Raw genomic sequence first — 23,549 nt, 5'->3', positions numbered from 1 at the left:
TTTTTTAACATTTTCTTTTGTAGTTAATCAATAGTAATTAATGTGTTAAAAGTTCAACCTATTAAATTTCTTTCTACTATGTTTTGTGTTCACTTTCTAGTGTAAATTTCACTGAGTTGTCTGTTTATGTTGTTAAGGTAGAGACATTATGTGCTGTTTATTAATCATTTTCACCAAAATTGACCTAAGTTCTCAGGGTACACATTTTTTGTGGCATATAAGTTTAATTTTGCATAATTTTAGCTCATAAAATGGCCACTTGGAGGCATGTATTTCTTCCTAGTTGGTTCAGCTAGAAGCCAATTAACCCTGGTAATGGCATTACCTTCTCTTAGGCGTTTGGAATTCCAGACAACTGGAATGCACCATGAGATGTCACTATCATGTGAAGTTTAGGAATGCAAAACGTTGATAAAAGCCTATTTCAATTAGATATTGTTTGCATTTATTTCATATAACTTTTCAGTAATGAGGTTTGCTAGTGAAACCGTTGTAAAATCTTGTAATCACGGGACAGTCATGCACACATATGAAGATAGATCATGTTCAGATATCTAGATTAAAACAGCAAAAGGAAGCAAAGGGACGTCTTCTCTAAATCCTTGGTGCTGTGCAGATAGACACAGCGCTGATAAATTAGGGGCCATGAATGTGGTGATAGAAATTATTAACAGGTTATGATTTACAAATCAGAACAGGGCCCTTCTCTTACAATGTAGTTGACAGGTACTAGAAAAGGATTTATACTTTAGCTATGCAGGGGCGGTTCTAGAAAAGTTTTAATGGGGGTCCAGGCAGGGGCACTGACCAGGAAACCCACAGCAGGTATAAAGCATGAGGCAACCCAACCTGAAACTGGCTCTGTTTAAAAGAAAGTTGTTACTTTCATCCCAACTCCACCACCTTGTAAATGCTCAGGACAGGGGACTGAACTGAATGGAAGATTTGATGCAATCTGTTCCTTTACTTACCTATAAATCGTCATGAATTGGCACATTTTAACTAATTGGCCTGAACTGAATTGTAATAAATATGTTTTACCTGAATTCTAATAATTTGGCTTAACCAGACTGAACTAGATGTTTTAAATAGGATTGTATCTTTAAAGTGCATTAAGATGACTTCTTCTCTGACATGGCACTACATTAATAGATCATATTCATCCTTTTTATGTCTTCTGAATGTTTCACTTCACCTGGAAAACAATAACGAAGGCCAGTCGTACAGCCAGCACTGTCCAGAATTCCTTTGAGATTTCATAAGCTGTGGGTGACCAGGGAGGGTCTCTGTAGTCCTTATACCTTTGAGACAAAAACACAAAAATTACTGTTGTTCTACACTTCCAAGAAATTTGTTCCCTTTGTTATGCAGGCCTAACAAACAGGATGCAGAGCATTTGCTTTCTTCCTAAGAGTCAGTTGAATGAGGAGAACAAAGTCCAAGTCATCAACACATTTACCTTCACCCCAAGTCTGGAGACTGGACATTGAGATGAAAAAGGCCAGCTACTAAGCATCAGAGCCACCATCCAGTATGAAACAACAAAGAGCCAGGAGAACATCAGGAAGATGGCCCTCTTCTTTCTCCAAACCCAATGAGAAGGAACCATCATAAGCCGCGTTTTTGTTAGTTTTTTACAAAATAAAAGTGATATTTCTAAAATATCAGAAAAAAGCATAATTGCGATTTCCAGGTGTTTCTATTGAACGGTGTTTAGCGCATTAGCAGTTATTGTAGTAAAATCTCATCCCGTGAGACTTTGAGGAAGGAAGGAGATTTCTAATTCTCTGTAAGACTCTGCATTTCACTGTTGTTTGCAATAAAGGAGGAAGTTATATTTTTTCTTTATAAAGATTAGTCTCCTCCTGTGTCTACTCATACTGCGCCATCTTTACTTAAAATGAACTGGTCATGTGACCCCCTATGTCACATCTGGGGATGTGTAAATGCGAAAAAAAAAATAATGTTTCCATTACATGAAAAACCACCTCCTTAGAGCGTAAAAAACTTGAATATTTTATCATGCGTTAACACCGTTTTTTTTTCCCCCCCAAACTTCTTGCTCAATGGCTCTGAACACAGAGAAACCACATCCAGAGGCTTGCAGGTGTAACTGCTCTGTTTGTGCATGTGTGTGGATGTCTGACTGTGTGAGCGATAAAAATGATTTATTTTAATATACATAAGTTATTTTACCATAAAGCACTTGGTGTTGTCTTTGGCAGGAAAAGTGCTTTATAAATCAAATTAATTTGATTTGACTTTGAATAAATAATGCATTCAGTGTAATGAATTTTGTGAGTCTTGAAAAGTGCTATAGAAATGTAATCCAGTATTATTAACTGAGAATGAGCAATAGGAGGACGGGGTCCACCATACCATACAGGCCCTCATCCGTAGGCTGTCTAAAGAGGACTCTCAGACAGTCCAGAACATAGTAAAAGGATGGAAGAAGCAGGCAGGTTAGGCACATATGAAGCTTCACAACTAGGTGGATGCAATAGTTTACAGGAACATCTATAATGAATTCTGGCTGGAAGTCTCAGGATCAAGATAGAGATAAAGGTGGCATGATAGAAATAAGATCCTATGGGACCTCTAAACCCAGCTGCAAAAGAAGGCGGCAGTGATAGATGCAGGGATCCCGAATGACAGAAACTTGGAGAAGTAGGAGCAAGACGCTGGAAAAACACCAAAAACTAAAGGAAGAAATCGGTAAGATGTGGGGAGTGAAGGCAACAGTGGTATCAGTGATGACTGGAGCGCAGGGAGTTGTGACCTCCGAACTGGGAGAGTGGCTCAAACAGATCCCAGGAGCACCAACAGAGATCTCTGATCAACAGAAGAGCAAAGACACTGCAGAGAATACTCAAGCTTCCTCTCTGGAAGAGGAACCCAGCTCAAAAGAAAGAAGGGCAAACACACATTCAAATTCAAAGGGTAGACATGTCCAAACTTTTTTTTTAATGGCATTTCCTACCTGCAAACTTCAGTAGGGTAGCCCACATGAAGTGGATCCATAGGTCCTTTTCCACCTTCAAAGTGGCTGATGTTAAAGTAGGACAGTGTATGGTTGACAAATCCATGCATGGAGCCATTGGGGCTGTACATGTACTGGTACACCATCCGAGGGATGAAGTCTGACGTGAAGGAGATGACAAATGCCTGGGAGAAGGAGGCTGGGTTCAGTCAAGAGTTAAGTTTAACAGATCCTAAAACATGTTTACAAAGTGGGAAACAGGTCAAAATATTTTCATAAAAAATTACTCACCATTTCTACTGAAGTTGTAGAATTTTTAATTTGTTCATATCTTTTATTTTGAACAAAATTTCAAACATTTAACACAAAAAATCAAAACTTTCAAAGTCTGAAAGGACGAAGTCAAATACTTATCTAGTTCTAACCCTTTTGTCCATAATGACTTAAATATTGAAACTTTCACAGCATTTCATCAGGATAGTTAGAACATCACAAACTGTAACACACAATGATAATAAAACCCAACCATAAAAATCATAAAACACAATAAACGTTTTTTATAAACCTCATTGACTGTTTCATATCTCTTAATTGTAAATTTTTTAAGCATTTGTTTAAATCTAACATGTTTTGATATCTCTGCAGCTGTTCCGTAACTCAGCCCCTCTCGTTGACATACAGTGAAGTTCAGTATCTCGCAGTTGGTTTTTGTTAACATGTTTGTTCCTCTGAGACTGAATTTTACTTTCCTTTTAATTGAAAAACTTTGCATCCTGTTCGGCGTTTGATCATTTTTTACTCTGTACATGATATGAACAATTTTGTCTTCTTGAAGACAGAAGACAATTTTCAGCCTTTGGTCTATTTTTAATTTACACTACCAGTTTCCAACTTTTGACTGGCATTGCTGTTTATATCATTCTTCCAGCTCAATTTCACATCTATTATTACCCCAAGGAATCAGACCAGATTTTCAGGGATGACTGAATTAAATCCTGACATACTGTAAAGTCCACCAACACATATAATGGAGAAGACTGTAGAGTTTGCTTTCCCTGTGAGGTGGTTTTAAAAATTTTAATTCTCCATACCAGATGTAATTGTGTTTTTGATGTGTGACAGCATAAGTCTCTTAAAATTTGAAGAAGCACAAACCACTTTAACCATAAAGTACTCTGTCTTACTATCTGATTTTCTCAGATAATGGTAGATTATAAAACTATTTACTAATATGAAATGCAGAATTTTTAAACTGATCAGCCCACATTATTAGTAAACGGTCTGACTCTCCAGCTGGGGTGGTTGCTTTGTTAATATTAATTGTTCTAAAGATGATGTTCATCTGATACTGCTGGAGTACCAGTTTTGACCCATCATTGGATGGATAGATGAATGGAACAGAACTGGGCCTCGGTGATGAATCCGTGAGGAACCGGCTTAGTTCATAACAAAGTGTGGACTCATCATTTGTTAACAGATTGCTGATTTTTGTAATTCATCAATACCTTGATGACATTACACATACGGAAGGGTTTTAGTCAGAAGAGATTGTGTTTTTGTTTCACATCTTTACATAAACTCAAAATTAGCAGAATTCCATTAAAAACTGGTGAACACAAACTTTCTAACTAAAGGCCAACTTCTTTACTTCCACACTTCTTTAAATATTAGAAAAACATATTTCATGCTAGATTGGTAAACTTTATTAATAAACACGATATTTAACATAACCAACATTCTAGTTAAAAAAAACAAACAAAAAAACTTGCATTTTTTGAATTTGTGGAATATAACTTTTACAATGGAAAAGAAGCACTCCACCATTGGATTTTTGGGGGATTGTGAAAAAAAACTTTTGATAGTAGAACGTTAGTGACAATAAAACTTACAAAGTATGGGCGGGAAGGAGTGGCCTTCCACTAAATTGTTAAAAAGTACTTTAAATAATAGAGAGCAGTATGTACAAATAAGTTAGGTGTAATCTAAATCAGAGTAAAATTTGGAGTTCCACAAGGCTCATTTGTGGGACCATTATTATTTATTTTGTATACTAACAATATATGTGAAGTGCTCAATTTGTAAAAAAACAAAAAACAAAACAAACAAAAAAAACCAAACTATTTGCTGATGATACAATTCTATTTTGTTGCGGGGACAATTTGGAGGAGCAATTGGATACAGTTGGAAAATAACTGAAGAGTTGGTTTGATCATAATAAGTTAATATTAAATCTAATAAAACAAATATTTGGGAATGATCATCAAACACTAATAAGAGACCTGTAATAAATATGGAAATTGAAATATGTAAGGAAATCTGGATCAATTTCCTTGAAGATCAACCACAGCACCTCCATACCTGCAAACTTGTAGCTTTATGGCAAAAACCCGCGTTTTTAATTCAAACATGGCTTTCACATGAATCTCATAGAACCGAAGAGAACATGTCAGTGTTGTCATTCGGCCTGTCACAATAAGACCATACTTATTTCTCCCTATGGATAGCAGCAATTTTTACCTGCAACATTTAATTTCTGAACATCAGCAGTTGTTTGGAGATAATTCCGGTTTTCTGTCAATTGTATAATCTGCTGTATAACTTAACATTGTGTACACCATTGTAATCCATTTATTTAATGTCACCAACATGTTAAACTTAATAATGGAAAGTTCTGTTTGCATGTTAGCACATCAGCTAACATCAGTGAATAGTGTGTTAATGTTATCCTACAAAGTCACTAAGATCAAAGCCAACCATACTTGGAAGGCAACCTCCACTTTGTTTTAATTATTATCTGATTTTAATTCACGTTATTGTTGTAAAATAAGGAAACTAAAACACACTCCTGAGCTTGGTTTAATGAGTTATTGTAATACTCGCATCTGCCCATCTAACATGGGCAGATGCAGTTGAGATCAGCCTTAACAAAAGTTTTTGCCGAGTTAATAATATTGGGACAGTTATTTTCCAGAATGAGAGAGTTTAAAGAGAAAGATGCTGTAAATATAGCACAGCTTGATTCAGTTTCATCCAGACCTTTCAAACCTTCCTAAAGGGTTTTCATTTGTCACCTTTTCACACTTTGAGTTTGCAGGTAAGCATCTCAATACATGACATCTGGACCACATGTGTGCCACCAGACACTTACTTGCACCATAACTGAGCCCTAAGTGATAAAATTGGTCCAGATTAGGCGCAAACATGTCTGGTACTGGGGACAGATCATGACCAAAGCCTTCAAGCAGTAAAAACATGCAGGTATCCCAACCTTTGACTTGAACTGTATTTTAGTGTCTGTACTTACGTTTATGATGACAGCCACTTTGGCGACCCCTCTCAATATGTTGTACCATATACCTGCAGAAATAAACATACTAAACTGTTTACTGAAGCATTTATAAAATCATTTATTCTCCAAGCTTAGGAAACTGATGTATTTCTATAAGACCGACAGAATGTTTAACATAACGCACCAATGTCTTTGGCTCTTGCTGCCACTGGTCTTCTCAACTCTGCCACAAATTTCTTCGCATCAAGCCTGATTTCAATTATGTTGTTGAGTAGAGCAAACAATGGAGCCAGTGGAAAGGATGCCACAAACAATGTGACAAATCCAAACTGGATGACTGGAAAAGAGGTATAATATTAATCATGGAGCTAGAACAGCATAGCATTGATCATTGATAAGAGAATAAGTTGTTGTTAAGAGGCGCCATAGTGGGAAAATATGTCTAAGTTCAGTAATAATGTTTTAATCCCGAATACCAAGAATCCAAAACGAACCCAGAACAATTTAACAATCAGCACAATCCAACAACTTAGTCCTCATCATAATTCAAACATGAAAAAAATCCCAGATTATCCATTTGTCTTAATCTTAAGGCAATCTGTCTCTTTTTTATCTCAGTAGTACTTGAAAGTCATGACGTGGTTTTATGATGCCAAGCATGAAACACAAGAGCTGCCCGGATCTCACAAGATCTCAGAAAACCACAGTTGCTACAGTTTTATTTCTGCTTGTGTTCGGTGCTGAGACAACAACACGGTCGAGTTGGAAGAACATCAGCTTTGGTACTGACTCATCTCCATGTATTCCGGTGTTAATCCAGCAAATGGTTCCAAGAAGTGGTCCGTTTCATATCTCTGCAGCTTCTTCTGTCTCTCCTCTTCGTGAAAAGTTCCTTGTTTTGACCGAATGTATCGAATCAGCTTCTTCAGCTTACTGTGGAACACACACACACACACACACACACACACACACACACACACACACACACACACACACACACACACACAAACACAGACATGGACACAAATAATTGAATAAACTGATGAATAAATCAATAAATATTTGAATGCACAGATTTGCTCCAATTATGTCTCATTTGTCTCGTGGTATTTAACCATGATGAGATAATAGTAGAAAGGTCTATGCTGGGTTTGTAAAGTTTTCCTCTCCATCAGCTTGCTGATTCCAAAGTTTAAGATCTGAAATGGGTACAAACTGAGTCAATAACTCATCTCTCTTTACAGTTGTTGGATAGGTTTGCAACAGTTTTCACTCTTTTCTCTGTATTCACTGCCCCTCACTTTCATTTTTAGAACACTTAAACAACTGCCTTCCATTGTGATGCAGACCATACTCAGGTTTATGTCCCCCTAAAACTAAAGCATGACTTATTCATTAAATGAGAGTCTCAGGGAACTTAAAGCTTGGTTATCTTTAAGCTTCTTAACTTTTAGTTCAACAAAAGACAGACGATTGCTTTTGGTCCTGGTGTCAACTTTGGGTTTTCTCCTGTGGACATGGACCCTTTGGCAGAGGATGGGAAGCCCCCTGTGCCAAACTTGGATTTTACAATAGACATGGGTTTTAACTCATTTAACATCTACTGTATCACATTTGATACAGATTTTGAGATTTATTGCATCACTTAATGTTAAAAACAATGCGCAAAACTTTTTGGATCTGATAATTCTCTTCTGCCCCCTGGTGGATACCTTTTGCACTACGGTGATTCTGAGATATCACATGGTAATAAATGGTACATGTATGCAAAATAATTTTGTTTTTTGTTTTGTTTACACTTTGTTAGAGGGCTAAATAAAGACCTCACATTAAAAAATGTAATATTCTGTACATTTTTCTTGGGTCAGGCATTAAAGGGTTGAATTGTAGGGTCAGATCTGCAAGGTGGTTCAATCCAGCTTCTTCCAGCTGAGACAGTTAGAGAAGATTTAAAACATCCTGTCAAATGATCATTTTAGAGCAGTGATCTGTGCCTTTATTGCAGTTCAGCTGGATTACTGTAATTGTTTGCATGTCAGTGTTAGCCAGGTCGCTCTCTCATGTCTCCACCTGCTGCAAATTTCTGCTGCACACCTTTTACCTTTTACATGGAAGAGAGATCACACTATTCTGGTTTTGTCCTCACTACACTGGCTGCCTGTCCAGTTAAGAGTTAAACTTGTATGTGGACTAACAGCTAACCAGCTGCTCCTGGATGTGCCAAGGACACAGCAGAGGCTCAGAGGGGAGTTCTTTGCATTACATATCAGAAAGATGGCTTCTTTGGTCGTTTTAAGTCCCTATAAAGACCCACCTCATCTGTTTGGCTTTAAACCTACTGAGATGTGGATTTATTGTTTTCACTTGTGTTTTATATGTGTTTTTATATAATTTTATAAAATTTATTTAAATTCTAATGCAGTTATATTTTTCTGTTCAGCATGTTGGTGAGTGATTGCTGTTTAAAGTGTGTTAAAAACCAAGTTAGCTTAGCAGATGCATGATGATTAGTGTTGGTTTGTAGATACGGGAATCTAACGGAAGCCGAGAGTATAACATTAATTTTCTCATTATCTTGAGATAACGTGTGATTATCTGAATGAGTAATTGGTAAAACTTAACAGTCAGGCATGTTGCAATTTCAGCCTTTGTCAGACTTGATATAATAACACAGACAGATTAGTGATGGCTGTGGATTGATCTGATGTCAGCTTGCGTCTGTTGCTGTACTGAGACATGCCAGTACAGAACAACTCTGTACTGGGATGCCCCTGGGATCCACCAGTTAAGGTGTTGGGAGAGAAGAATATAATAGCTAAGCTCTCATTTCAATAACTAAAGAGAAAGTCAACGAGAAAACAAAGTTTGTTTTGTTGTCTCGAGAAATTATCCTGTTATGAGAAAACAGTGTTAAAAGCACATGTGAGCCCAGCCGCTCTCGGCTGTGGCTACATAGAATTTAAAAAAAGGAAGATGGATTCAGATAATTGTCTACTTACATTGTTTAAAAAAATGCATCCAGTGGAGGCTCTTGACTGTTAAAGTTAATGATGATTACACTGAAGTGTACTTACGGTATTCCAATCTCGAAAAGATTGTTCTGAATGAGTTGCTTTCCCAACATGGTGATACTCAGCTGGATACACAGCTCCATCAGACAGCCTCCAAGAGCACACTGTGAAGCAATTCCACAGTAAGAATATATAAATGTAAACCTGAGCTAAATTATATCAGTAGATGATGGACTTCCTACGTTTGTACAATGTACTCCTGATGAATCTGCATGTAGGATTTTAGTTAATAAAATGTTTAAATTTTCATTTTTCTGTTTTAGATTTATCTTCTGTTGTTTCCCCCGTTTGTTTAGATCACTGATAACAATCTCTCAGGTTTAATCTTTAGTTTCCAGGTGAGCTTTATTAAAGGAAAACTACTGAAGGAGGTTGTTTCCCATTTAAGATCGTCCCAGTTTCCATGCAGTCCAGCTGTAACCAGAATCTGAGTTCACTGCTAACATAAAGTTCCTCCACATGTCCACTTCCAGTCCACATGTTGCTGACAATCAAGTGCTAATCAGGGACCAGAAGCTCAAAACAAGAGTCAATAGCAGAATCAGCTCTTCGGCAGAGATGTTTTGACTAGTTTTTCATGGGTGCAACCCACATACTCAACTCTGCTGCTCATCCCACAAATACATTTTCCTTACAAATGTGGCTTCATTTAAAAGGAGAATAACCACATTTTACAACTGTATGAGATTTATTGTCAAGAAGCATTGTTACAAAAAATAATTTTTGTGCAAAGTTGATTTAAAAGTTAATTTCTTCATTGTTTGTAAAAAGCACCTCAACTTTCAAACAAGTCAAAAACTGTATTCATGAATTTATAAAAAATATAAAGCTTACCTCCTCCATTCTGTAAGACTCAAACACATACACATATCTGCCAGGTCTGCCCACCAGTCTGCAGAGAAAGTTATATAACTGCATATTATTACAGAGCTTAAATGACTGAGACAAAATCAGATGTAAAGAAATGAGTGTTCACCAACCTGCCCCTGAAGAAAGCTATGTAGATGATTGGAGTGAAGGCATTAACAAACTTGAGGATGAAGGTCTTGAAAATGAGTCTTTCCTCAAAAATTTTGTCTGTTTTTGGAGCCTCTAAAAGAAACATAAGATCTTGTTAAACTCATTGTTTTCTATTTCCGAATAAAAAAATCTGATCACTTCTGAATGAGGTGAAAATCAAACAAGTAAATTTACTCTTTGTCAGAATTTTAGAAATATCACTTTTTTTTAAGCAAAAAACTGTAATGGAAATGCAGCTACTGATACGAATAAAAAAAATTGAGCATTTCATAACTAATTAGGTTAATTGACAGCAGCTCAGTAACATGACTGGGTATAAAAGGAGCATTTCAGAGGCAGAGCCTCTCAGATGTAAAAATGGACAGAGGTTCACCAATCTGAAAACAAAAGAAGTTTGTGAACCATGAATTAGTTAACAGATGTTTAATGACAGGTTTTATGTAAGCAGTCCTTTTTAATCATACTGTTCACATTTAGACATCATCCCACCAAGACGACACCACGAGTTATTAATACATTGATATTTTATCTATCATTTATTTGATATTTATCTATCATTATTTGGCTTTTCTTAACATTATAGTTTATATCATAATCATGCCATACTGAGAGCACACCTTCAACATTTGCTGTAGACCAGCACTATATGGACTGAGCAGGACCAGGTCGTCTGCATACATAAGATGACTGACAGTAGTGTTCCTCAAGACATCCAGCATTTTCCCTATTTAACTGATAAGATAATTCCTCCATATAAACATTAAATAAAATAGGGGATAAGATTAATCCTTGACTAACTCCATTCCTAACAGAGAATGGAGAACATACAACATTCTTCCATTTGACCCAGAATATTTGAGGGCATACCAAAAAGCTAAATCTCTAACCAAAAATGTATCAACACCTATTTATCCATCCATCCATCCATCCATCCATCCATCCATCCATCCATCCATCCATCCATCCATCCATCCACCCACCCATCCATCCATCCATACATCCATCCATCCATCCATCCATCCATCCATCCACCCACCCACATTCTATACCGCTTTGTCCAATTCAGGGTAGTGGAGAAGCTGGAACCTATCCTAGCAATTAGCAGGAGAGTCAGGGTACACCCTGGACAGGTAGTCAGTAAATCACATGTAAAACCATGTAAAACCATTCACTATCACATTCACTCCTAGGGAAAATTTAGAGTGACCAATTCACCTAACATGCATGTCTTTGGATGGTGGGAGGAAGTCAGAGTACATGGAGAAAACCCACCTCTATCTACTCATTTCAAAATTAATTTTTCATGACTGATTCTATCAAATGCCTCAGATGCATCAATGAAGCATAGAAATACTGATGAACTGAGCCTTGTCCTTCAGCACAGGCATCAACATTACAGACATGATAGAGATGGCAGAACACCATGAACCAGAAATCCAGTAAAGCACCAGTAAAGAGGTTGCCGTACCTCAGCTATTTTTTCTGGGCTACTAACAATTTCATTATCAGATAGAAGGCCTCGACTCCTCTCCTGAAGTCAGTTGGTTTGTTATTTTGAAACTTTCTGGCAAGAGAGTCTGCTTTCATTGCATTTTCCTTTTTTCGTAATAAAACGAAGCGCTTATCTAAATCTAGCATTTGTATGTCTTAACATCTAACAATGTCCCGTCCAGGCTCGCCAGACTCTGACCATAGTCTGAAGCAGTGGTTTCCAACCTATTTTCCTTGGGGACCTCCTTCATGCAAACACTAAAAAGCCATGGACCACCTGCCCCACCCTGTACTGAAACCATGCTTGGTTTTATGCTGTTAAAAGTGCGATTCTCACCATAAATACTGTATTCTGGCTGAGTCCTATCCTTCAATAAAGCCTAAGTTGAAATAACAACCTATAACCCTACTTTCTTTTCTTAAAATAGGAACAATGCATAGACATTAATCACAATGGCTCTGAATGTTCAAAGACTCGGGGACCTCCTGCGCTCTTTGGGGGACCCCCTTGGGGGGTTCTGGACCCCAGGTTGGGAGCCACTGGTCTAAAGGCCGCCCTAGCAGCAGCATAATGCTCAGCCACAAAATCATTTCATCCAGGTCTGATGTTTTCTATATGGACACATACTGATTCAAACTTAATGGGTAGGTGTGTCCAAACTTTTGTCCCTTATTGTTACTCAGTGGACCAACAGTGGATCTTTAGACGTTGATTTTACAGCTCACTTTTGTATTCCTTTAATTATTTAACTAAGGCATTAAGTTCACCAAATCCTGATGATGTAAATGGGAGTATAAGCAGGATAATAAAAGTGCATGAGGGCACTCATGCTGTCTATCATCAATACAGCTGAAATAGTATACAGTTAATTCTTTACACTTACCCAGCACAGTGAGCCATCGGGCCACAGCTCCATACACCTCGTCCAGAATGAGGATGACCACAAGGTTGATGATGGCTGCAGTAGTTTTAACTGTCAGTTGTACATGGTTTCTTGTGATTGAACTGGAGCTCATATGAAGAGCGGCTTTGGTGGAGATCCGGTAAAGGATCACACCAAACACAATGGCAAATGTAACACCAATCTGACAGTGAAAAGGTTTACAACATCACAGAACAATGACATAAGGACTCTGAGAGGCAGGGCAAGAAGTTAACATATGTAGATCACCAAATTATTTCTCACCATCAACAGCATCATGACAATATTGGTCATGTAGGCAGGGAGGCGGTCTTGGCAGGTGAGTTTTTCCAGCTGAATGAAATAAATAACATTATGGCCACTGTATTGAACATTCACATGTCACCATACATCAGAACATACTGAGACCTCTTCTGCTTCCACCTCTAGCCTGTCTGTCTCCTGCAGTTATGTAAAGAAACAACTGGACTGCACCAGAACAAGGCTGCAGGTCCAGATGGTGTCAGCTCCAGGGTTCTGAAAACCTGCTCAGAACAGCTATGTTGGATTCACCAGCACATTTTCAACACCAGCCTGAGTCAGAAAAGAGCTCCTGTGCCGTGGCCTTGTCCCAGTACCTAGAAAATCCCAACCATCTGAACCAAATGACTACAGAACAAGCTGCCCCAACATCTCACATCATGAAAGTCCTGCAGAGACTGTTATTGGCTCACCTCAGTAAGCACATGAATCTCTTTCAGTACCCATTACAGTTTGCTTATCGTAATGTTCTTGGGGTTAAAGATGCCATCATCTACCTGCTACAGAGAGCCCAGTCTCATCTGGACCAATCAAGCAGCACTTTGATGATCATGTTTTTTTATTTCTCAAATGCTTTTAATACAGTTCAGCTGCTCTGTTATGTGAGAAGCTCCATAAATTCCAGGTGGATACCTCCACAACCACCTGGAATTATGACCAGCTAATGAACAGACCACAGTTTGTGAGACTGAAAGGTTGTGTGTCTGGGATGGTGGTCAGCAGCACTGGAGCACCACAAGGGACGGTACTCTCACCATTTCTCTTCACACTGTACACCTCAGACTTCCAGTACAACTCTGAGTCCTGTTATCTGCAGAAATACTCTGATTACTCTGCAGTTGTGGGATGTATCAGTGATGGACGAGAAGCTGAGTACAGAGAACTGGTCAGTCAGTTTGTGAGATGGAGCAGAAACCATCACCCCATCATGAACACAAACTAAACAAAAGAGACGATTGTTGACGTCAGGCGGACCAGAAGTAAACAAAACACTGTTTATATCCTGGGAGAAGAGGTGGAGGTGGTGGAGGAGTACAAGTATCTTGAAGTTCAGTTTTTTAAAACTACTTTACTGTGGTGTAAAGTCTTTGGCTATCAAATGAAAAAAGTTCTAGTTCAGTTAAACATGTTTGTGTTACTTCTTGCTCTTTATTAAAGAGCAAGAACTGGAAATGCAACACAGATGCATCTAGAAGAAAGGACAGACCAAACTCTTTAATCCTTTAATCCGTAAAGGTCTGCATGTTTCATACAACATGTAACAGCCTTACTTCTCCTTCTCTAATAGATGGAGACAACTCCACTGTCGCATGGACAGATACAGAAACTCATTCCTCCACATTCCATCACTTTGCTCAAAAATTCACCTCTGGTAGGCAGGGAACAGCCTGGATAGTCAGCTGGTTTTACCTGATGCTTTTATTCAGTTGCTGTTTTATTGTACTTTTTCTATTTTGTTTTTTTTTTATACTTATTCTCTTATTTAGTTGATTTGTAAATGTTAACTGTAACCAGTCTGTGGTGAAGAGTTCAATCAGCTTTGCAGCATCTGCTAAAAACAGCAGAAAAAGACCCAAAGACTTAAAGAAAATGATTAAAATGATCCAGAAGTTCTGGTTCTGCTCTGTGGGCTGATCTGGAGCTGCTGGAGATGATTGTCCAGAGAAGAATTCTGCACAAGCTGCTGAACATGATGAAAATTCTTCACATCATCTACACACAATTATATATGATCTGTTTTTAAATCTTTAAGCAGTTAACAATTTCCATTTTTGAACTGATAAAGTTTTTAATTCAGTTTAGTTAAGAAAGTAACTACAGTGTTATAAAATTATCGGTAACAATATGATCTTCTACAGGCAGCGTACTGTATCATTACCTTGTGCTGTTGTGTTTGGTCTTTCTTTAGAGACTTCTGCATTACTTTAAACTCATATTCAGCCCTGGGATGGTCCTGTGGTGGAGATACAAAGTGGAACACTTCATTAGAGTGGATGTAAAACTGTATGAATGAAGACATGACTGTCTTAGACCCTCCTCTCTACAGTTTTCATATAAAATATGCAGATCACATAACAGCAAAGTGAAGTGCAAGAAAATTATATTTCACATATTTTTGATGCAAACATTAAATGGGAAAGGAAAGTAAACTCATTCAAGGGCCTATTTCAGTCTGTATTTGCTTAGAAAACAGATACGTATATAAGCAGAAACAAAAGAATTTAAGAAACACTCCTTCATGTGTCCACTAATAGTGCATGAATACATATTCCATTCCCGCTCCTCCATTCAGCAGCAGAGGATGCAGGAGCGGGACCAACAGGGGATGCCTTTAAGTTAGAAAGACAAGACTCTAGAAGGAGCTGAAGCTGGCTGCTCCTTCCAGTTGAGAGGCTAGTGGAGGGGAGATGAGTAGCCACAGAGTTGAGTTTATTAAAGGAAAAATTCAGCTCATTTGTCCTATCAATGCCTCCCTTGTCACCAGTTGGACAGTTATATTAAACGGGATGCCATCATGTTATAGCTGCTGTGTGTATTGATCAATAGGTTTCCTTGTTATTCAAAACATTCTTTTCCTTTTATGCTTTCTCATCCAAGGTGTCATGGCTGCGAACTCTTTCTCTCTTTCTCACACACACAGCTGTAGAGTTAATGAAAACAAGTCAAGCCATACTCACCAGCTTAACCACATTCAATGACGTGAAAATGAAAGACATACATTTGATAACATCCACATTCAGAACTATAGTAAAAGTGAGCTGAGAGGAAATTTGAAGGAATTGACTGCAGTGCTAAAAGAAAGCAGACTGTAAATGCTGGAAGATGTTATAAAACTAGTTTATGGAACCTGCAGCATCTCATCTTCAAAGGTTTTAGTGTCAAAATGGATGGAAATGTTAGAAGTTTGTCATTTGTAAACTATTTTTTCTAGTTTGGCTGTTTCTAAATGTAATGATTCTATTTAGGTCTGTCAAAGTTAAGGTTTTAATGATGTATTAACTAAGAAAAGGACACAGAATGGGTCTTTTAAAGCTCTGCAAGATGCTTCTCTGGACAAGACTGAGGTAATTATTATTTATTTATGTGAATTAATATGTTGCCTCTCAAATACCAACTGCTGTGCAGCACACAGCTAATTCAGAAAGCCCTCCTCCTCCTCCTCTAAACGGTCTGTGATAGATAGCTTCTAGCGGAGACGTCCTAAAAATTCAACAAGCATCTTTTACTAGCTGATCTGGATAAACTAAATAAATTGGAAATGGTACTAGAGCAATGCAGGCAATTTACTCCTGTTTATCTGTTTGTTTCTATGTGAAGGTGAGGCTGTCAGAAGCGATTTGAGAGACAGAGTGTGTGTGAGGGGGTTATGTGTGCATGCATGCATGTGTGTGAATAGTCATTCAACCTCAGGTGAGTAAAAGTAACTGGAAATGAAAGTGCCTTATTCTATAACTGCAGGTACATAACAGCTTGCCGGAGTATTAAAAACATAATAAATATCCTGTTATGATACATTTAGAAACAGATTTAAAAATGTGATTAATTTGTCAACTCAGGACACTCATGCAATCATTCGCAATTAAATATGTTGAGTGACTGACAACCCTAATTCTATCTAAAGTGTGATTTGTTGAGGCAAACTTCTCCCAGTTTGCAGAATCAGCAGAGAAAAGCCAGAAATTTAAGGACTGAGGATAGAAATTTAACAAGTAAAAGGATTTTATTCAAACCTTAAGAGCTTCCTGTAAAAAAAAAAAGAAAAAGAGAGACAAAGGAAAATGTAATCAAATAAAAACAACCAGAATATGAGCTCATTTTGCATTTGATGGCAGCAACATGTCTCAAAAAGTAGTTTCAGGTCAATGTTTTTCATGTAGCATCCCCTCTTCTAACTGTCTGTAAACATCTGGAGTTTTAGGAGAGGAATGTTGTCCCATTCTGGTCTGATGCAGGAGTCTAGCTGCACAACAGTCCTGGACTTTGTTGCTGGATTTTTGGTTTCATGATGCTCCAGATGTTTTGTATTCGTGAAAGACCTGGACTGCAGGCAGACCAGTTCAGCACCTGGACTCAAATAGCTGGTTCAGCTATTTGATTCTGCCTAAATCAAATAGCTGAATTCCCTCATGCATGTTATTCAGCTTAGCAGAGGCCTGGTTACCAGCCATTTATTAGATTCAGGTGTGTTGGAGAAGGGATGCATCTAAAAGTTGCAGGATAATAGATCTTGAGGACCGAACTTTGGCACCCCTGATATAAAGTATAAAAATCCATATGTGCATATAAATATGTGTGTGTGTTTATACTAAAACCCTAAAGTGACAGTCACTTCCTCTAATTTGGTTATTTCACAGTATTCGATGTGACTTGGATGGCCCTCACCTCCTCATCTTCGTACCCCGTGAGGTCCCATTCATAGTTCAGTCTCATCTGTCTTCTCTTCCAGTGCTCCATGAACATGGCAGCTTTGAAACAATTAGAATATCACATCAATTTCAAACCAGATACTAAAATATACAATAAGGAGGTCTGAAATTGTGACAAGTGTGGTGCGTTCCAGTTGTCTCGGAATTCGGAGCAGTCGAGAGTTGGTGACATTACCAGGTAGTTGGCATTCCAGCCAAAACAAAGACAATGGACCCCTTAAAAATAGTACTTTTGCAAGTATATGCTGTATAAAAACTAGAAAATCACACAGCCATTATCAAAATGTGCACCGAGAACAGCAGCCAATTTTGGTGATAATGATTAATTAATCACACATATCTGTATGATTTTTCATGAACAAACAACAACAACTCGCTGCCGTTTACACTAGAAACTTAATGGACACAAAGTATTTTAAAGAATTTTTATAAAGACAACAATGGGCTACAATGGGCTGGGCATAGTCTTCTTTATATCTGGAATCTGAAACTTTAGAAGACCATTCAGAAAAACCAGATCATTTAGTTATTTCCGGCCAAAATTCCTTGGAATTCAAGTTCCGATGACTACTGGAACGCACCATTAGATGAGCAGGTGTATGAGGCAAGTGCTGTGGTTCAGGTCCAGGAAAGTTCATGTTTTCTTTGTTTTCATTTGGTAGTACCATGTAAGTAATAATCATACTTTATGAATCGCACTGAGAAGATGGACAGCTTATTCACAAAGATGGGATGCTGTGAGCAAGGGGATACTGTCTGAGAGAGGGGTGTAAAAGAGGTGTATCGCAAACTTTTCTTTTAAAAATATTACTGCTGAGAAAAATGAAGTAACTTTTGGTTTACCAACACTTTAAACAAATAAGCTGATGTTTAACAGCAGTATTCTCTGTACACAGTAGCTGTTAAAATCAGCAGGACGAAAGTGAAGCGGCCTTCCTTCCAAACACAGTGTGAACTTTATTTTAATAATTTCAGGTGTGTCATCTCTCATTAGAACTCATAGAACATAAGAATTACATGACAGGATGCAAGCTTTAGGATGGTGAACTATGCCTGAACATAAAAATATGTCAGTTCACTGTTTCCAATTTGATTCAGCTTTATTTGTATAGCGCCAATTCACAACAAAGTCATAATAAGGCACTTTTATAGATAACATCCAACTAGGGCTGGGCATTATGAACCAAATCTTATATCTCTATGTTTTACCTGAATATCTCTCTCTCTCCCTCTCTCTCTCTCTCTAAAACAGCTGACTGAAATTAAAGTACCTTTATATTAAATTAAATGCTCCTAAAACAAAATAAATTAAAAATACTTTTCAATGACCATAACAAAATACAGCTGTACAAAATGCAAAAGATGCTTTTAACTCAAAACAACCTATCTCGTTATAAATGATATTCCCTCCTTCTATATTGCGTCTGATAAAGTCTCGATATATTTGAAAATCTCGATATATTGCCCAGCCCTACATCCAACATCCTTCTGAATCAATGAATGGTTCTGTGTGTTCCTCCTCCTCCTACTTCACTTAAAATGCAGGTGTCACTGAAACACTCTAACTCAGGAGGTCCGGATTTATCAGTAAAAATATTCCATCATGTCTGCCTATTGTCTTTTATAAAGCTGATGTGTGCCCACTCACCCCACAAAGCCATGAATATAGAGAAGAAGACAGTGGCAGGGTTGTCGAACAGGTGGCTGGCTCGGGCAGTTCCACATGCTGTACTGAGTTTCCAGTAGCTACACACTCTATCACACAGAGGACACATGGTGATGTTGTTCTTTGGGTGGCAGATCTCCATGCTGAAATCCAGACACATACACAAAGAACAGTCATATTTCTGTCACTCTGGAGGTTTTTGTCTTTGCATACATCATTAACTTGAGAATACACCTCTCCATGGTGGCATCAAGCTGTAGCAGCTCTGATTATATTTTGTCCTGTTGAGATTTTTCCCTCTTCTATCAGCCCTGCAGTCTGTTTTAAATTATTTTAACATTTAACATAATGGTAACTACTTTGTTAAGATCTTTGGGTGATTTATAGCTTTTCTTCTTGGTTAGTGTTAAACTAAAGTTTCCTGAGTGTGAGTGTATGCACGGATGAAGAAGAATACTGGCAGATAGTCATAATATCCTGTAGATGATGAGAAGCAGGTAGAGGAAGTATGGGAGGCAACAGATTCTCAGGTCATTTATTAAACTTTGTCTTGTACACTTTCTGTTCCTCCTGTTTTTCAATATTTCCATTCTTTCCATTTTTGTTTTACTTCATACTCTGACTTTCTATTAGAAACTAATTGTGCTCATGTTAATTTACAAAAAATAGCAGCACCTGACTGCTTCTTAATTCATTTAGCATCACAACACATACAGACAGGAAAACCAAAGTCTGAACCAAACTCTTGGAGGTTCTGCAGACTTCCAAACAACCTACCCATCAAGTTCTTTTGAAAACTCTGATCAACCCCCCAAACAGCACCAGGATTTCTGGATCAGTTTGTTCAGTTTCTTTAAGCGTCTGTTTCTTTAAGCGTCTGTTTCCCGTTCAGCTACCTCAACAGATGCTAAAACGGAGACCGAACTCTCCACCACGTACAGATAGAAGTTATAAAACTTTAAAGGATCTCAGCTCCCTCCTGTTCTGTCCTTTCTTCAAAATGCTTCTGTGTTGGATTTATAGTCTAACCTAGGACTACTGAGTTCGGTCCTATGAGGGCCGCAGACCTGCAGGTTTTCAATGTCTTCCTGCTCCAACACACCAGACCCAAATTAACAAGCCATTGTCCAGGACTTCATAGGTTGTTGGATCCATTTAATTTGAGTAAGGTGTGTTGAAGCAGGGAGAGCAGGGAAGTGATATGCAACAGTTGCTAAATACTGGTCAGAGGCATCTCCTGTGCTCATTCCCACATGTCTTGTTTGTTGAGGTTTTATTATAAGCAATTTGTTTAGGAACTTTCTCTTATATCCAGTGTTCTTGTAGTTTTGCAAACTGCATGTACTGTTTCAACATGCAAGATTCAAGATCTTTATTGTTATTAAGCAAGCATAACAAAAGCTTAAGCGAGCATAAAAAAATAACATAACAGGCACACACAAATGAGTAAAAATAAAGATATATATATATATATATATATGTCGCGTGGACATCGGGGACAGTCCCCCTGGACTGGCAGACTGGGGTGGTGGTCCCCCTCTTCAAAAAGGGGGACCGGAGGGTGTGCTCCAACTACAGGGGGATCACACTCCTCAGCCTCCCCGGTAAGGTCTATTCAGGGGTGCTGCAGAGGAGGGTCCGTCAGATAGTCGAACCTCGAATTGAGGAGGAGCAGTGTGGTTTTCGTCCCGGTCGTGGAACAGTGGACCAGCTCTACACCCTCTTTGGGGTCCTCGAGGGGGCATGGGAGTTTGCCCAACCAATCTACATGTGTTTTGTGGATTTGGAGAAGGCATTTGACCATGTTCCCCGGGGACTCCTGTGGGGGGTACTCCGGGAGTATGGAGTGCCGGACTCGCTTGTAAGAGCTGTCCGGTCCCTGTACGACCGGTGTCAGAGCTTGGTCCGCATTGCCGGCAGTAAATCAGAATCGTTTCCGGTGCGGGTTGGACTCCGCCAAGGCTGTCCTTTGTCACCGATTCTGTTCATAACTTTTATGGACAGAATTTCTAGGCGCAGCCGAGGTGTCGAGGGGATCTGGTACGGCGGCCTCAGGATTGGGTCTCTGCTCTTTGCGGATGACGTGGTTCTGTTGGCTTCATCGGGACGTGATCTTCAGCTCGCACTGGAGCGATTCGCAGCCGAGTGTGAAGCGGCTGGGATGAGAATCAGCACCTCCAAATCCGAGACCATGGTCCTCAGCCGGAAAAGGGTGGAGTGCTCTCTCCGGGTCTGCGATGGGGTCCTGCCCCAAGTGGAGGAGTTTACATATCTCGGGGTCTTGTTCACGAGTGAGGGAAGGATGGAGCGAGAGATCGACAGGCGGATCGGTGCGGCGTCCGCGGTGATGCGGGCTCTGCATCGGTCTGTCGTGGTGAAGAGAGAGCTGAGCCGAAAGGCAAAGCTCTCAATTTACCGGTCGATCTACGTTCCTACCCTCACCTATGGTCATGAACTGTGGGTAATGACCGAAAGAACGAGATCTCGAATACAAGCGGCCGAAATGAGTTACCTCCGCAGGGTGGCCGGGCTCTCCCTTAGAGATAGGGTGAGAAGCTCGGTGATCCGGGAGGGGCTCAGAGTAGAGCCGCTTCTCCTCCACATCGAGAGGAGCCAGATGAGGTGGCTCGGGCATCTGGTTAGGATGCCTCCTGGACGCCTCCCTGGTGAGGTGTTCCGGGCACGTCCCACCGGAAGGAGGCCCCGGGGCAGACCCAGGACACGCTGGACAGACTACATCTCTCGGCTGGCCTGGGAACGCCTCGGGATCCCTTCGGATGAGCTGGTGAATGTGGCCGGGGAGAGGGAAGTCTGGGTTTCCCTGCTTAGGCAGCTGCCCCCGCGACCCGACTCCGGATAAGCGGAAGAGAATGGATGGATGGATGGATGGATATATATATATATATATATATATAAAAGATATAAGAACACCTCTATATTTACAGAAAATTAGAAAGAATTAACATCAGACAGTAAATTTACAGGGTGGATAAAGCGCATCCTAGTCCAAGGAAGGAGGTCTGTGTTGTGTGTGTGTGTGTGTGTCTGAGAAGATGTGAATCTTCGATGTGTGTGCTGTGGAGGGTTGGGTGCATGTGTGCGAGTACTGTCGAGTACTGTAGGTGGGGGGTGTAATTATTGAACTACAGGGGGGCTGTTGCTTTCAAAAGCTCTGGAGAAGAAGCTGTCTCTGTCATGATCTGTGTTTTTAGTTTTGGATTTTCATGATCTTGTCATGTTTAGTTCTGTTTTGTTTTCCGCTTCCTGTCATTAGTGCACCTGGTTTGATTTGGCTAACTCTTTTCCCCTGTTTCCATTTATTTCTCCTGTGTATATATGTACCCCTTGGTTTAATTTATTTCCTGCCAGTCCATTGTAGTGTTCATGCCAAGCTTCCTAGTATCTTTGCCATGTTTTGTAGTCTTTAGGTTTTTTTTGTATTCATGTCAAGTTTAGTCCATGTCCTTTAGTTTAATTTTGGTTTATTAAAATTATATTCTGCTTTTTTTGCCTCCTGCCTCGTAAAGCCTGCTTTTACACGCACCTTCCACATCACGCAACTCTGATAGAATGGACTGGCCACCCACCGACCCAGCAGGCTATGCCTTCATCACTTCTGCAGAACTGGTGAGCTGGGGCATGACCCAGAGATGGACTACGTTCCTGTGAGGACCACTTTTTGGGGGTCCAGACTGCACACCTCCTGGGAGACCCACACCTTATGGGGCGGCATGGACGGCTGGGATGGCCAGAAGGAGACAATGCTACAAAAAACCTTTACAGTCTAGTCCAGGGCTACTCAATTTGGTCCTACAACCCTGCAGGTTTTCAATGTCTTCCTGCTCCAACACACTTGACTCAAATTAACAAGCCATTGTGCAAACCTTCATAGGCTGTTGGATCCATTTTATTTGAGTCAGGTGTGCTGCAGCAGGGAGACACTGAAAACCGGCAGACTGCAGCCCTTGTGCAACTGAATTGAGGAGCCCTGGTCTAGTCTGTTGTCTAGCTTAGTGGTTCCAAACCTTTTTGAGACACTACTCCCACAATGACATACGCTGATGGGGGTCAAGACCCCTAGTTTGGGAAAGGCTGGAGAAAGCTGAATTCCAAGGTATCTGTTGTCCTCCACCACCTCCAGTTCTTCTCCCACAATGTAAACACTGCTTTGTTTACTCCGTTTTCCTCTTAAAATCCACAGTCATTCCACAGCAAGCTTAAAACTTTTAGTGATACAATGATTTTTAGATTTTGCAGCCTTGTTGCTGTTTAGCCTCCTCAGGGTGGAGGTCACTTGGTGCAGCTGCAGGGTAAGAGGCTGATGCTGTGCTTCTGGTTGTAAAGGGTGAACAGTACGTCCACTACTTGGAGTGTTGAAACAT

The 23,549-nt window shown here is 39.5% G+C and overlaps 1 protein-coding gene across 2 annotated transcripts in view; it reads right to left on the bottom strand.

Annotated features, from left to right (window-relative positions):
- LOC121647403 (anoctamin-1-like) overlaps window positions 1-23,549 on the bottom strand; it is a 70,887-nt gene that overhangs the window by 3,177 nt on the left and 44,161 nt on the right. The window contains exons 11-24 of one of the 2 annotated variants that reach the window (XM_041996781.1): window positions 19,150-19,310; window positions 17,458-17,540; window positions 16,806-16,817; window positions 14,954-15,028; window positions 13,039-13,107; window positions 12,736-12,937; window positions 10,321-10,432; window positions 10,175-10,232; window positions 9,344-9,444; window positions 7,060-7,202; window positions 6,454-6,606; window positions 6,285-6,337; window positions 2,981-3,165; window positions 1,196-1,301 (exon numbers count right to left, since the gene is read on the bottom strand). In XM_041996781.1, the coding sequence (XP_041852715.1) occupies window positions 1,196-1,301; window positions 2,981-3,165; window positions 6,285-6,337; window positions 6,454-6,606; window positions 7,060-7,202; window positions 9,344-9,444; window positions 10,175-10,232; window positions 10,321-10,432; window positions 12,736-12,937; window positions 13,039-13,107; window positions 14,954-15,028; window positions 16,806-16,817; window positions 17,458-17,540; window positions 19,150-19,310 (1,513 nt within the window). The remainder of the gene's footprint in view (window positions 1-1,195; window positions 1,302-2,980; window positions 3,166-6,284; window positions 6,338-6,453; window positions 6,607-7,059; window positions 7,203-9,343; window positions 9,445-10,174; window positions 10,233-10,320; window positions 10,433-12,735; window positions 12,938-13,038; window positions 13,108-14,953; window positions 15,029-16,805; window positions 16,818-17,457; window positions 17,541-19,149; window positions 19,311-23,549) is intronic. The other variant, XM_041996782.1, reaches the window with a different exon arrangement.

Source organism: Melanotaenia boesemani, chromosome 10, assembly GCF_017639745.1.
Source record: "Melanotaenia boesemani isolate fMelBoe1 chromosome 10, fMelBoe1.pri, whole genome shotgun sequence".
In the NCBI taxonomy this organism is placed as follows: domain Eukaryota; kingdom Metazoa; phylum Chordata; class Actinopteri; order Atheriniformes; family Melanotaeniidae; genus Melanotaenia; species Melanotaenia boesemani.
This window is presented reverse-complemented; position numbering and strand designations above follow the sequence as displayed.